At 44.4% G+C, this 15,264-nt stretch overlaps 1 protein-coding gene across 1 annotated transcript in view; it reads left to right on the top strand.

The window, feature by feature from the left end:
* The window catches only part of LOC145349922 (partitioning defective 3 homolog B-like), a 1,010,807-nt gene that overhangs the window by 403,383 nt on the left and 592,160 nt on the right, over window positions 1–15,264 (top strand). The window contains exon 6 of the mRNA XM_080198594.1: window positions 1,585–1,674. Within this exon, the coding sequence (XP_080054720.1) occupies window positions 1,585–1,674 (90 nt within the window). The remainder of the gene's footprint in view (window positions 1–1,584; window positions 1,675–15,264) is intronic.

Raw genomic sequence — 15,264 nt, 5'->3', positions numbered from 1 at the left:
GTGACGGTGCGAGTGCGCGCGCGTCGAGTGACGGTGCGAGTGCGCGCGCGTCGAGTGACGGTGCGAGTGCGCGCGCGTCGAGTGACGGTGCGAGTGCGCGCGCGTCGAGTGACGGTGCGAGTGCGCGCGCGTCGAGTGACGGTGCGAGTGCGCGCGCGTCGAGTATTCGTGATTGATTGTCAGTGTGTGTGTGTAGACTGCTCGTGAGTGTGTGTGTGTAGACTGATTGTGAGCATGAATGTGTAGAGTGCTCATGAGTGTGTGTGTGTGGAGTGACTGTCTATAGAGTAATTGTGTCCGTGGGTAGACTGATTGTGTGTGTGTGTGCGTGCGTAGACTGATTGTGTGTGCGTGCGTAGACTGATTGTGTGTGCATGTGTAGTGAGAGAGTGTGTCTGTGTGAGCACGAGTGATTGTGCATGTATGTGATTGTAAGTTTATAAGTGTCTGTGTCTCTAGCTGAAGAAAGAACAAAGAACTGGGCTTAGCTGTGATGCCACCCACAGTTGAACAACTAATCAATGGTCACTCCAAGAGCGAACGGAACAATGACAAATGTTGGTAGATGTTCCAAACTAAATAGCTTTCCAGCTCACCATCTCTACCCAAATCGTGAGCATTCCTTTTGGAGATGATGAAAGAATTCCAACTTTCAGGTTACCATCACCTCCTGCTACACGTGGGAATCACATTCTGCTCCCTTTGCCTCACCAGCAAATGTTTCTGTCAGAAATGGAGGTGGGACTTATGACTTCTGGATCTGTGGCCTCAGCGCCACTTTGAATGGCCCCTCCATGACTGTGCAAATCCAGGGCCTATCAGCCTATCCACCATCAGTAAAGCTGCCCTGGACACTATTTACAGGTATGAGTATCTGTTCGCGCCCCCATCCTCGCAAGCTCCCAGCCACTCCTCAGAGGTGAAATTCAGAGCAAGTCAAAACAAGACCCCTTTCACCTTCCCTCCACCTTACCCTCAACAAACCTGTAACAATCTGACAAAGTTCATGAGTGGAATTTCCCTGTCCCGCCCACCTCGGGAATCGTAGCGGACGGGACAGAGACCATGCAAAGGTCCTCGGAGTGAGTGTGGCCGGAAAATCCCGCCCCATGCCTGTAACAGCATTGTACCACTTTAGGCATTGAAAAGTATTTTATTTAACTGTCATAGTACCTTTTTGATGCTCATAGTTATGCCATCAACCTGACCCCTCTCTTGCACTCACGTCCACTCATAGCTTGAACACTAGTTTTCTATCACAATGACTAAATTTTACTTTATTCCCTAGTATCGACAATCATGTTTTTAAGAGCTTTGACTGAAGGCCGAACCAGAGTATCGATTGTACTCACTTATGCTGTAAAGCACCCAGCTGTCAAAGAAACAGCAGTCCAGCCTCTTTGTTCTGTTTATTTGCATTTGGCTTATTTGAGTCTTTTTCCCCCCCTTATGTATGCTTAAGGCCGTGACAGATGCATTATAATCCAGTCATCCGAGGCTGGGCAGAATGGGTTAAAAAGTGTGGTTTTGTGGAGTCCCAGCTGTTGTTGGATGTAACCTCATCCATCTTGTCTCTTTTTTCAGCGGAGATTTGACAAAGAAGATGGAGTTTTCTGGAGACGGCGGACCCCTGGGAATCCATGTAGTACCCTTTAACTCTACGCTGAGTGGAAGGTAAAGTATCCAGAAGTACATCCACACTTAAAACTACAGAGAGCTTGTGTCCCTCGGGCTCAAGCTCCATATGGTGCCTGTGGTTATACAACTCCCAACGTGAGCAACGTTGAACCAGCTGAGCACTGGTTCAATAAAGTGGTTTTGGCTGACGGGCCCCTTTGACGAAGCATTGTTTCTCTGTCAATATGTATGTTTACAGAATGTTACAGGTTTGCATTCCATAACAACGTGGCCTCAAGTGAGATTGGTGTTGGTGCAATTACCTACGGGGGCCGTAGAGTGATTTAGTGACATCAGACCAAATGAGGCTAGAGCTTTTCTCTTGCGGTCTGTCATTATTTCCATTAATGGCTGGTGAATGCCTCAACTTAACATTTATTTACCCCCCCCTCTCAAAATCGTAAAGGGCCAGGCAGCGTGAGGTGATTTTCTCTGAGAAAGAGAAGACTGTAAGACATAAGAGCAGAATTAGGCGTCTCACCCCATCGAGTCTGCTCCGCCATTCAATCATGGTTGATACTTTTTTCATCCCCATTCTCCTGCCTTGTCCCAGTAACCCTGATCCCCTTATTAATCAGGAACCTAAAGCTACATGTGTAGAGGTCTTTAAAATTATGAAGGCATTTGATAGGGTGGTCATAGAAAATCGGTGCTTCCACATGTGGGAGAGTCCAAAACTAGAGAACATAAACATAAGACAGTCAACTGCTGCATTCATGAGAACTCGCTTTGCCCAAGGAGTGGTGAGGATGTGGGACAACTTCCCACCTGGCGCCACTGAGGCAAATAGCAAGGGAATGCAGAGAAGGGGAATCCGGACACATACATAAGAGAGAAAGGGATAAGAGGATATGAAAATGGGTGTGGGGGGAGGCTTGTATAGAGCATAAACACCACATGGGCAATTGGGTTGACTGCCATATGTACATACAAGTACATCCAAGTTAATTTTTCTTCTGGGAAATATGCTACCAAATCCCATGGAAGGGGTCACTGTATGTGAGTGTATTTTGTGCGTGTTACACTGCATGACTCAATCCTTTCTGCACTGTGTATAGTTTTTCCATATCTCTCACCACCAGCTTATTATTTTTCTTCCATCATTGTGGTTTGCATTTTTATCTGTTCCACAAGTGGTAAACAAACAATCCCACAAACAGTATGATTATGGACTGCACAGGAGGAGGCATTTCAGCCCATTGTGTTGGCGTTCGGCTCTTTGAAAAGAGGACGTCCTCCCCTTTCCTCTTCCACCAAAACCAGGCCAACCTCTCCCCTTCAAGCATTCTTTCTAGAGTTCGTACTGAATCTGTTCCCATCACCTTTTCAGGCGGTGCATTTCACGTCATAACGTGAATGAGAAAATAATATTAGATAATAAGATAATCATAGAATCCTTACAGTGCAGAAGGAGGCCATTCAGCCCATCGAGCTGGTACCAACAACGACCCCACCCAGGCCCTATCCCTGTAACCCCATTATTTTCCCTGCTAGTCCCCTTGACACTAAGGAGCAATTTTGTATGGCCAAACAACTTAGCCCGCCTGGCTTTTGGACTGTGGGAGGAAACCCGTGCAGACACAGGGAGAATGCACAAACTCTACACAAACTCTTACCTGAGGCCAGGAATTGAACCTGGGCCCCTGGCACTGTGAGGCAGCAGTGCTAATCGCTGTGCCATTCATAACCATTGTACAAATCTCAGAAGTTGATCATTCTGTTTGGGTGTTCTGCTGAATTTATGTAGAGGGGCAGCTCCAAGTTTTTTTTGTAATGGACGACCTTTTTCATTAAAACCCAAGATTGGTGTCAGCCATTGTCTTGCTGAGTCAGCAAGAGGTTCATACTACATAGTGAGGCTGACAGCTTTAGTCAATATGCCCAGGTATCTTGACACTTGAATAAGCCATCTGTATTACATTGCAGAAGGAAAACCTGACCTGACATCTATCCTGAGTGTGGCATAAATTCCCAACCATAGCTTAGCAATAGACGGGCAAGGGGAACGGTAATTCAGATCCTTCAGATTATTCTGACAGGCTATTAGATCCCCTGGTGATTCATATCCTCACTCCATTTACCAGCCTGGGTGGGGTAATCCTTGAGATTGAGGTGGAAGAAGAGCGGTGTGGAGCATAAATACCAGCACGGAGCAGTTGGGCTGAATGGCCTGTTCCTAAGTAATGTAATTACATGGAATTACATTATTCCATGTAATCCATAGCTTTTTGGGGAACACATGCCAGATTTCCAGTGGCCTTTGAATCATAGAACAGTGCAGAAGGACTGAGAGACATTCCACCATCCCTGATGAATATTCTCTGCCCATTGAAGTGGTGGAAGCTACCTCGTTGAATATGTTTAAGTCACGGGTAGGTAGATTTCTGGTCGATAAGGGAATCAAGGGTTATGGGAGCAGGCGGGTAAGTGGAACTGATCCACTTCAGATCAGCCATGATCTTATTGAGTGGCGGGGCAGGCTCGAGGGGCTAGCTGGCCTACTCCTGCTCCTATTTCTTATGTTCTTATGAAACAGTCTTTTTAACAAAATGTAATTGATTAGCCAAATAAGAACTTGCTTCCCTAGTATTCCAAATGTTGTGCAATCTATTTAAACATTACTTCCCTTATATATGGATGAGCAGGTTGGTCAGTCAGATGAATATCTTTTAGCAAATGCTGGTAGCCCATCGACTCTGCATTGACTCATACCCAGGTTATTCTATAGCCCCTTATGTGTGGAATTGCGCCTCAATATGTTGTAGTGAAGAATCAGAGGGCATTGAGATAATTGTTCTTTGCAGGCTCACTGGCAAAGATACAGAAACAGGGAAGGCAATGGCCAGTTGGCATTATAGCTACACTATTAATCTGCAAACTCAGTTTGTAGTCTGGGGACCTGGGTTTGAATCCAGCTGTTCCCCTTCGTTGAAGGGTCAGTCACGAGCGGACATACTTTCAGTACACTCTGGTTTCTCTTGGTCCGATAAATATTTTAGTGTCAGGGTGAGGTTTAGGGGGGATGTGAGAAAAAGCTTTCTTACCCAGAGTGTGGTGATACTCTGGAATGTACTGCCTTGGAGGGTGGTTGAGGCAAATTGCCTTGCATCCTTTAAAAAGTACCTGGATGAGCACTTCACATGTCATAACAGTCAGGGCTATGGGCAAGTGTCATAAAATCATAGAGGTTTATAGCATGGAAACAGGCCCTTCGGCCCAACTTGTCCATGCCGCCCTTTTTTTAAAACCCCTAAACTAGTCCCAATTGCCCACATTTGGCCCATATCCCTCTATACCCATCTTACCCATGTAACTATCTAAATGCTTTTTAAAAGACAAAATTGTACCTTTCTCTACTACTACCTCTGGCAGCTTATTCCAGACACTCACCACCCTCTGGACACTTTTGTATCTCTCCCCGTTCACCTTAAACGCATGCCATCTAGTTTTAGACTCCCTACCTTTGGGAAAAGATATTGACTACCTAGCTGATCTGCGCCCCTCATCATTTTATAGGCCTCTATAAGATCACCCCTCAGCCTTTTACGCTCCAGAGAAAAAAGTCCCAGTATATCTAACTTCTCCTTATAACTCAAACCAGCATGTCTCAATAGCATCCTCGTAAATCTCTTCTACACTCTTTCCAGTTTAATAATATCCTTTCTATAATAGTTAACAAGAACTGTACACATTCCAAGTGTAGCCTTACCAATGTCTTGTACAACTTCAACAAGACATCCCAACTCCTGTATTCAGTGTTCTGACCAATGAAACCAAGCATGCTGAATGCCTTCTTCACCATTCTCTCCACCTGTGACTGCAGATGGATTATGTGGAAGTTCAGGTGTTTCTAATTTGTCAGTATGCACTCAATAAGCCAAAGGGCTTCATCTGCATTATGATTCTATAACTCGCATCCTCTATAAATTTATGACTCCCACACTGTAGGTTAAGGCCATTGCAAAAGTCTAAATGGAGTCCATTTGAACTGGGCACTAAGTTCAAATGCCCCTGCTGAGTTCAGATTTCCAGTCTGCGTGAGTCACAAGATTAGATCTGTTGGAAATGAGAGCAGGACCTCTGCGCCAGGGTCCTGCATATCATTTTATGAGGCCAACAAATTTGCAATACTGGAGGACACAGTTGTGTCAGTGCTAGCTCTCCGCAAGAGATACTTAGTTAGTCCCATGCCTCTAATTCTCTGTTTTTATCCCTCCACGTCACTGTCTCCCTTCAGTTGCTCCCTCAAATCCAATTTCTCTTCTAAATTGATTGATGGCAACTTGTTTTCAGATAATTGCCTTGGATTATTTTACCATGCTAATGGTGGTATATAAATGCACTTGTGAAGAAATTGCCTACCCAAATAGATTTGGCCAACTCATGGCTTAATGAAACCACGGAAGTTAACGGTTTGGACTGTGGGGAATTTAGGATGTTCCCATCCGCTCTCCTTGCTTATTAATTGGAGTGAATATTGAAAACTTTAACAGTTTGTCGACCACATATTTCTAATGTGCTTGTCCAGGTCCCTGGTGCACATATATAATGTTTTAAACATGATAAGGTTTCTGGCCTTTGACTTTACATCCACTGTAAAGGTTTAACATTAAGTTCCTTGGAGAGAAAGAGGATAAAAAAGCGAAGCATTAAGAGATCAGTAATAGGCCAGAATGAACGGATGATCAATAATGCTGGCGGAAGTTCATCTATAAATGGTTGAATTTGAAATACTGCTATCACTTCAGCATTCGATTACGTTTTATTTATTTTACATTTGCAACTTTTACAAATTGCCAGGGAAGTGTAGACATAAATTTTAATTGAAACACTCGGAGAAAAATTCCTTATTATAAAACTGCAGTAAGAGTGGCAAAAAACTAAACTCATTACCTCTTCCATCGCATTGCTCACTCCAGCGTTTAACAAGGTACTCAGAACCAGTTGGGACATTGGCACAATTAGTTTTAGCCTCCCATCCATTGACCCCATCTACACTTCCTGCTGCCTTGGAAAAAGAGCCAGCATAATCAAGGACCCCAAGCACCCCGGACATACTGTTTTTCTGAAATGCCTCGCTGTGAGTGAATTCAAACGTGAGGTGGCAGGATTTGATCCATAATTACACTGCCCCGGTACATCATCTGACTTCTGTTCCCTTGCCAAGATTTATCATTGCCTTGCAACTTGCAGAAGTCTGTCTGTTACTGTTTTTTTTAAATATTATTGCCATGATGCACTATATTGCTGCATGTCAGCCATATCTTCTCTATACTGGGGGTACGATGGCACGGAGGTTAGCACTTCTGCATCACAGCACCAGGGACCTGGGTTTGATTCGCAGCTGGGTCACTGTCTATGTGGAACAAAGAACAAAGAAAATTACAGCACAGGAACAGGCCCTTCAGCCCTCCAAGCCTGTACCAACCATGCTACCTGACTCAACTAAAATTCCTTACACTTCCGGGGACCATATCCCTCTATTCCCATCCTAAAAGAGGAGTTTGCAAGTACTCTCTCTCTCTCTCTCTCTCCCCCTCTCTCCCAACCCCCCCTCCACAGCTTTCCTCCGCACCACCACCACCCCCGGCCCCTGCCCTGACACATTGTGTCTGCCTGGATTTCCTCCAGGTGCCCCATTTTCTTCTCACAGTCCAAAAGGTATGCTGCATTGGCCATGCTAAAATTCTCCCTCGGTGCATCCGAACAGGTGACTAGGGGATTTTCACAGTAATTGCATTGCAGTGTAAATGTAAACCTACATGTGCTATTAATAAATAAGCTTCAAAAAACTTTGAAATAGTCTCTACTCACCACGAACATGGCAAAAGATTCACTGACGTATCTGCATTAACATTAAACAGTAAGGCCGCATAGATTTAAGCAAAGCCGTTTCTAAAACTTTTGACTCCTGCCAAGGTACCCAGACCTTATCTTGATTTTTTTTTCTCTCTGTGGTAATTTTGGTGTTGTAATGCGCTGGCTTCTTGGATGCGTCAAATGTGTGAAAGCACTTTGACATGCTGTTATGAAGCCATTTGACTGCTGTGCAGCCCCACTTAGAAAGAAGAGGTCAGCTTTCAAAGTTGTCAAGAGAATGAATTCAATAATCGTGTTTCCTTTTTTGAAAAAAAAGAAGCATATGGCATCCCGGTCTTTATTAATAGAAGCATGGGAGTAAAAAAGCAAGGAAGTTATGTTTGATCCTTGTTAATCACTGGTTAGGTCTCTGCTGGAACATTATAATCCATTCTGGGCACCACACTTTAGGCAGGATGTCAAGGCCTCAAGGAGGTCTGCAGCAGAGATTGGCACCAGGGGTGTAGGATTTCAGTTATGTGGAGGGGCAGGAGAAGCTAGGTTTGTTCTCCCTGAGGCAGTGAGGAAAGATGAAGGGAGGATTTAATAGAGGCTTTCAAAATTATGAGTAAGTAGAGAGAAAGTTCCTTCACTGATGTGACAGTTAGTCAGCAGAGGAGACAGATTCATGACAATTAACAAACGTGGTGAAATGAGAAATTATTTTATGCAGTGAGTTGCAGACTGGAATGTGCTAACTGGCTACATGGACAGGGAGGAAATAGAGGGGATACGGACCAAGTAAGGGCAGAAGGTTTTTTTTTGGCATCATGATTGGCACAGGCTTAGAAGGCCTAAGGGCTTCTTTATTCTTTTGTTGCTCTTTGTTTTTTGTTTCCTGAAAGCCTGGTGGAAGCCATGATAATTTCCAAGAGGGAATTGGATAAATGCTGGGAACAGAAAATACTTGCATGACGTTCAGGAAAGAATAGAGGGAGTGGGACTTATAAAACAGCCGGCACAGGCATGATGGGCCGAATGGATTCCTGTGCTGTATGGTTCTGCAAATTTATTTGCCCACTGACTGTATTAAGACGTGCAGACTTTAAAGGTTAGCAGGAGCGACAGTGGGAAGCCAAGGGAGTGGGATTCACTCTCAAGGAACAAAGCAATGAGAGGCGAAGATGTTGCCCATAGCTTATGCCAGCTGCAGCAATACAATTTTTCCAGCAACTTTATATATACTTTTCCCCCCATTTCTTTCCTATCCTGGGGAGGCTGACTCAAGTTAGGATCATGGTTTCCATAACAACTGCAGCCCTCCAATAACTCATCTACTTGGGCAGACTTGAATGTTTTTTTTTAACCTTTGTTTATTAGTATCACAAGTAGGCTTACCTTAACACTGCAATGAAGTTACTGTCAAAATCCCCTACTCAGTACACTTTGGCGCCTGTTCAGCTTACACTGAGGGAGAATTTAGCATGGCCAATGCACCTAAGCAGTGCGTCTTTCAGACTGTGTGAGGAAACCCATGCAGACATGGGGAGAATGTGCAGACTCTGCACAGACAGTGACCCAAGCCAGGAATTGAAGCCTGGTTCTTGGCGCTGTGAGGCAGCAGTGCTAACCACTGTGCCACCATGCCACCACAACTGGTTTGCTTGGTAGTGGAAAACAGCCAACGATCCAGCAGCCCACTTCGCACCACCCGAAGCCAATTTAACAATCTCTTACTGCCTGGGCCCATCCACTTCCACGATTGCGGCAGGCATCACAGCAAAGTCTAATTGCATGGTTGCTTTTTTGATTTGTTTCTTGTACGCTATACAAAGCATGCTGTTCATAGAGAACATAGGGGAACTCAGGTTCCTAGTGCTGTGAGGCAGCAATGCTAACCACTGTGCCACTGGATAGAAGATAAAACACAGTGTGTCCAGGTTGCTTGGGGTCTGCCCGCTGGAAGAAGCATGAGTGCAGATCACCCACATCGCTGACTTCAAAGCAAGTGCTCCTACAGCGTGAGGGAAGGAAATAGCTGCAGGACCATGTCTGCATGGGTTTCTTCCAGGTGCTCCGGTTTCCTCCCACAGTCTGAAAGACGTGCGGTTTAGGTGCATTGGCCATGCTAAATTCTCCCTCAGTGTAACCTGAACAGGTGCCAAAGTGTGCTGAGTAGGGGATTTTGACAGTAACTTCATTGCAGTGTTAAGGTAAGCCTACTTGTGATACTAATAAATAAACGTTAAAAAAAATTCAAGTCTGCCCAAGTAGACGAGTTATTGGAGGGCTGTAGTTGTTATGGGAACCATGATCCTAACTTGAGTCAGCCTCCCCAGGATAGGAAAGAAATGGGGGGTAAAAGTATATATAAAGTTACTGGAAAAATTGTATTGCTGCAGCTGGAATAAGCTATGGGCATAAGTGTGCCAATGATTTTTTTTCTGAAAAAACGTTGAATGAAAAGGCTTTTGTTAAGCTAGATTTGTGGCACAAAACTCCTTTTAAGTGGTGGATGAAAACGGTATTGTTCATTGAGAAGGAATCTGGAAGTGCCACTAAAGTAGGAAAAGTTGATGCTTAACTTAATAGTTGTGCTCACATTAACTGCTCCTTCTGAACAAAGGTTTACTGAACTTATGGTAGTCTCCAACCTTTTCAAAATTCCAGCAAGAAATTGGTTCCAGTTTGAGGAAATAAACCATTTCGCAAATGCAAAACCTTTGAAGCTACTCAAATTATCTTCTTAATGTTAGGTCACAGTTGGTGTGGTTTGCAGTTTCTGGCTGCACATCCTGCATCTGGCCTGTCCAAAGCCCTACTTTTTAGCACCACAGGATTCTTCTTTAGACTTTTTTCATGTATCCCTGTCTCTCTTTTAGTGCTGATCTCCCCTCCTTTACTTCAGACCCTGCTCTTCTGTTATTTGTTGACAACAACTGCAAGACACCCCTCCCCTCTCCAAATCTGATCCCCAACTCACCAACCCTTTTGCCCCAGTCCCCAATCCTTTCTCTAGATCGCCCAACCACCGCCACCCCATCCTCTTTACTTCAACCCGCTCCCTTTTCTCAGCACCCATTCCTTTATTTTCTCCCGCCACCCCCCAGCCCTTCACCGCCCTGTCATTTTACCCACCCCAACCACCTCCCCAATCCCAGCTCTCTTCTTCGACTCCCCCCACCCGCTTTCTATTATGCCCCCATTCCCGCTTTTTCTACTAATATCTCATTCACGCCATTTTATCCCTTCTATCCCTATACACGGGTGGCACAATGTCTAACACTGCTGCTTCACCGTGGCAGGGAACCGGTATCGACTCCAGCCTCATGGACACGTTCTCCATGTGTCTGTGTGGGTTTTCTTAGGGTGTTCTGGTTTCCTCCCACAGTTGCAGGTTAGCTGGTTTGGCCATGGTAAATGTGAGGGCTTATGGGAATAGGGCAGAAGGGAAGGCCTGGTTGGGATGCTCTTTCAGAGCGCCAGTGCAGACGCAATGGATCTTTCTGCACTGTAGGGATTCTACGGTTTTCTTTTTTTCTGCATTTTAAAAGTTCCTTCTCTCTCGCCATTGTTTTTCTGATAAATCTTTATTCACATCTGCCTCAGCTTTTGCTGTTTTCCCACTTCTCTCTCTCTCTGTCTCTCTCTCTCTCCCCCCCTCTCCCTATCTCATTACTTTTTTTGTGTATACCTTGTGATTTTCTGGCTCTACCTTGGCAAGACCTGTCGTGGGGATGTGATGGACCAACCAAAAGTCCATCAACTTGTGACGAGACTGGAAGATCCTGGTGGCGGGCGAGACTGGAATGTCTTTTATTCTCTTCCAGCATGTTCTCTCCTATTGACATGTCTTCCCTTCTTTATTTTCCTGTTGTGTAGTATCTTTATCTCTTACTATTTCCTGTCTCCGGTGAAAGAGAGAGAAAGTGAATGCTGTGGGAAAGTATCTACATAGCATGCAGAGCCAACTAACCCAGCTTTCGTAATAGATAAGACAGGAATGTATGGTCTTGGTAACAGATATTTGCATGCAAATAGAACAACCTAAGTGCTTTGTGCTAAAAATCAAGATGCCCTGGATCATTCAGGGCACAAGAGATTTCCCAACAGTGCAGTGGAAGTGGTTTCAAAGTTTTTAAGACAGAAGGCCCAACGCTGGTAATACAGTTAGTTAGGGGAGTTGATGGCATAGTGGTTTTGTCGCTTGACTGTTAATCCAAAAACTCAGCTCGTGTTTTGGGAACCTTGGTTTGCATTCAATAAAAAATGTCTGGAATTAAGATTCGACTGATGACCATTGTCGATTTGTCAGAAAAACCCATCTGATTCACTAATGCCCTTTAGGGAAGGAAATCTGCCTTTAAGGGCATCCCTCAGGCACTGAATAGCCCAGGGCATCTTGATTTTCAGCACAAAACACCTGGGTTGTTCTGTTTGCACGCACCACACTGAGGCACTGAAAACATACATTGCCGAGATCATGCATTCTGTCTTATCTATTAAGAAAGCCGGGTCAGTTGGCTCTGCATGCTGTGTAGATTCTTTCTCATAGTGTTCACTTTCTCTCTCTCTCTTACCAGAGACAGGAAAAAAATAAGAGCTAGAGACACCACATAACAGGAATATCCTTACCTGGTCTGGCCTTCATGTGACTCCTGAGCCACAGCAGTGTGGTTGACTCACAACTGCCCTCAGGCAACTAGAGATGGTCAATAAATGCTGGCTCAGCCAGCGATACCCAGGCCCCACGAAGGAATAAAAAGAAAGGTAGATGGATCCTTGAAAAGCAGTGGGGGTGGAAGGGGTTGGAGAGTGGAGTTGAGGTCACAGTCAGATCAGCCATGATCTTACAGGTGTGGCGGAGCATGCTCGAGAGGCTGAGTGGCCTACTCCTGCTCCCAATACGTAACCTCCTATTCGTCAAATTGAATTCTGACGTTATCCAATTGAATGAATATTTCCTTGGGACTAGGATGCAATGGATCAGTGAGCCATGAAAGTTATATTCAGAATTGGTAACTTTATGACACAATACCTTAATAATAGACTTAACTTTTTATCAGATCCTGAAAGCATGTCATTTGATCAGGGGCCTTGATTTTTTTTTTAAGCAGGCCAGAAGTAATGCTGCCTTTTAGCCACTTGAATTATTTTAGCATTCAGCATTGAGTTGAACTTCAGAGCTAGGCCAAGAAATACAAATCATCGTCTGATTTGGCACTGTATTCTGCGTGCCATTGATTTTTTTTCCCCTTCCCTTAAAGAAAACAAATATTTATTAATAGCTGCAATAAACGTTAAAATTTACAGTCTGCCAGGCTTATTGCTGTGCTGCTGAAAATGCAAGAACTCTCCTGCGAGGCTGAGGGAGGGGCTTTTTTTTTGCATTTTCTTTCCCAAGAATCTTTACGTCTGCGCAATCAAGGCATCAGTGGCTCACTGTGCACTGCATTCCTTGTCCAATAGTAGCACAGTGGTTAGCAGTGCTGCCTCACAGCGCTGGGGACCCGGTTTCAATTCCTGGCTTGGGTCACTGTCTGTGCAGAGTCTGCACGTTCTCCCCGTATCTGAGTGCATTTTCTCCAATCTCCTCCCACAGTCCGAAAGACATGCTGGTTAAGTGCATTGACCATGCTAACCTCTCCCTCAGTCTAACCGAACAGGTGCCGGAGTGTGGCGACTGGGGAATTTTCATAGTAACTTCATTGCAGTGTTAATGTAAGCCAACTTGTGGCACTACTAAATAAACTTTAAACAATACTGAGCCATTCTGAACCAGAAAGCACCAGGTTCAGCATCTGGTCTTTGCTGTGTTGACTGATTCAACAGGAATGGCAAATGTTATAATTGGTCTCTGGACTTGGGAAAGTTGTGGCGGGTACAGGTGCGTGGAGTAGCCAGAATACTTGCTCCTTATCAGTGCCCAGTGATGACTTCTGGAAAGTGACTGTATGATGCTTTCAGTGGAGCTAATTTTCTTTGGAAGTTTGCCAAGGATTGCTATGCATCTACACACCAACATTACCACCTTCCAACAAAAACAGAAAATGCTGGAGAAACACAGCAGGTCTGACAGCATCTGTGGTGAGGGAATAGAGCCAACATTTCAGGTAGGGATGAGCCTTCGTCAGAACTGGCTCAACACAGATGTTGTCAGGCCTGCTGAGTTTCTCCAGCATTTTCTGTTTTTGTTTCAGATTCCAACATCTGCAGTATTTTGCCCTTACCACCCAATGAGTCACCATGGACAGCACAGTGATTAACACTGCTGCCTCACAGTGCCAGGGACTTCGGTTCGATTTCCAGCTTCGACCACTGTCTGTGTGGAGTTTGCACATTCTCCCTGTGTCTGCATGGGTTTCCTCTGGGTGCTCCGGTTTCCTCCCACAGTCCAAAGATGTACAGGTTAGGTGGACTGGCCAAACTAATTTCTCTTTCAGTGTACCCAAACTGCGCCAAAGTGTGGCGACTAGGAGAATTTTACAGTAACTTTGTTGTAGTGTTAATGGAAGCCTACTGTGACATTAATAAATAAACATCTCTTTCACTTCAGAAAAAGAGGAGAACATTGATGGGTGGGAGGTTTGTCGGGGCTGGATAGTGCACGTCAGTGATTCTTCATCAGTTTTCATTGCTAAGTGTGGTTTAACCAGCATACTGAATGATTTGTAATCGGTTTTGTCATCAGGAATTTTGAACCCACGCCTGAGTCTTGGAAATGCATGGCAAGTCTTCTGTTTTATGCTTGTGTCAGGACTTCTGTGAAGCACTGAAGCAGCGCAACCAATGTGTAATCGTAGAACCTCAGCCCATTTAATCATTTTTGTTTCAGCAATTCAATCTAAACAAAAAGCAACCAAAAACACTTAGCCGAAACATATTTTACACAAAACTGATTACACCTATAAAATGACCCACTGACTTTTGATTAGATTTGGTGGAGGAGTGACTATATTTATTCTGCTGCGCGGATAATTAAAGGATGCTTTATGCTTGGGCGCAGAACATTCTCCGCAGCGAAATGTGGAACCGTTACACAGTGGAAGTGAATGGGAATTAGTTGAATCACTTGAAATTTTATACAATGGGAAGTGATTGAGTCTATTGATATCTGTGGAAAATAGAAGTGATAGAGAGGGCTTTGCTGCAGTCATGGGGTCAGGTTGATGGTGTATTGATCTTAATTATGACAAACTCGTTTAGGCAGTTGGAAAGATGAAAGCGAAACGCTTGGCATGATGTAGCGTCATCTTCCTAGGCAATGTGTTGGAACACTAAGCTTGCCTTTGAGATTAATGAAAACTATTGTTAACAAAAAGAAAGACTTGAATTTATACAACGCTTTTCACAATGCTTGGATACTTCAAAGAGCTTTACAGCCAATGAAGGACTTTTGAAGTGTAGTCACTGTTGTAATGTCAGAAACATAGCGGCCAATTTGCCAGCAATCAGTTTCCGCAAAATATAGTATGATAATGACCAGGGAATCTGTTTTTGTGATACAAAGAAAGAACAGAGAAAAGTACAGCACAGGAACAGGCCCTTCAGCCCTCCAAGCCTGTGCCAATCACAATGCCCTGACTAAAATAAAAAAACTTCTGCTTTTACTCGGTCAGAATCCAGATGCGTTTTAAATGTTGCTGATGTGCCTACTTCCACCACCTCCTCTGGTAGCGCGTTCCAGGCACCCACCACTCTCTGTGTGATAAAACTTCCCCTGCACATCTCCTTTAAACTTGCCCCCTCTCATTTTGAACCTGTGCCCCCTTATAATTGACATTTCCA

The sequence above is a fragment of the Carcharhinus amblyrhynchos genome, chromosome 11, assembly GCF_965287045.1.
Source record: "Carcharhinus amblyrhynchos chromosome 11, sCarAmb.v2.hapA, whole genome shotgun sequence".
In the NCBI taxonomy this organism is placed as follows: Eukaryota; Metazoa; Chordata; class Chondrichthyes; order Carcharhiniformes; family Carcharhinidae; genus Carcharhinus; species Carcharhinus amblyrhynchos.
The sequence above is the reverse complement of the archived record's forward strand: the minus strand, read 5'-3'. Positions and strand labels throughout refer to the sequence as shown.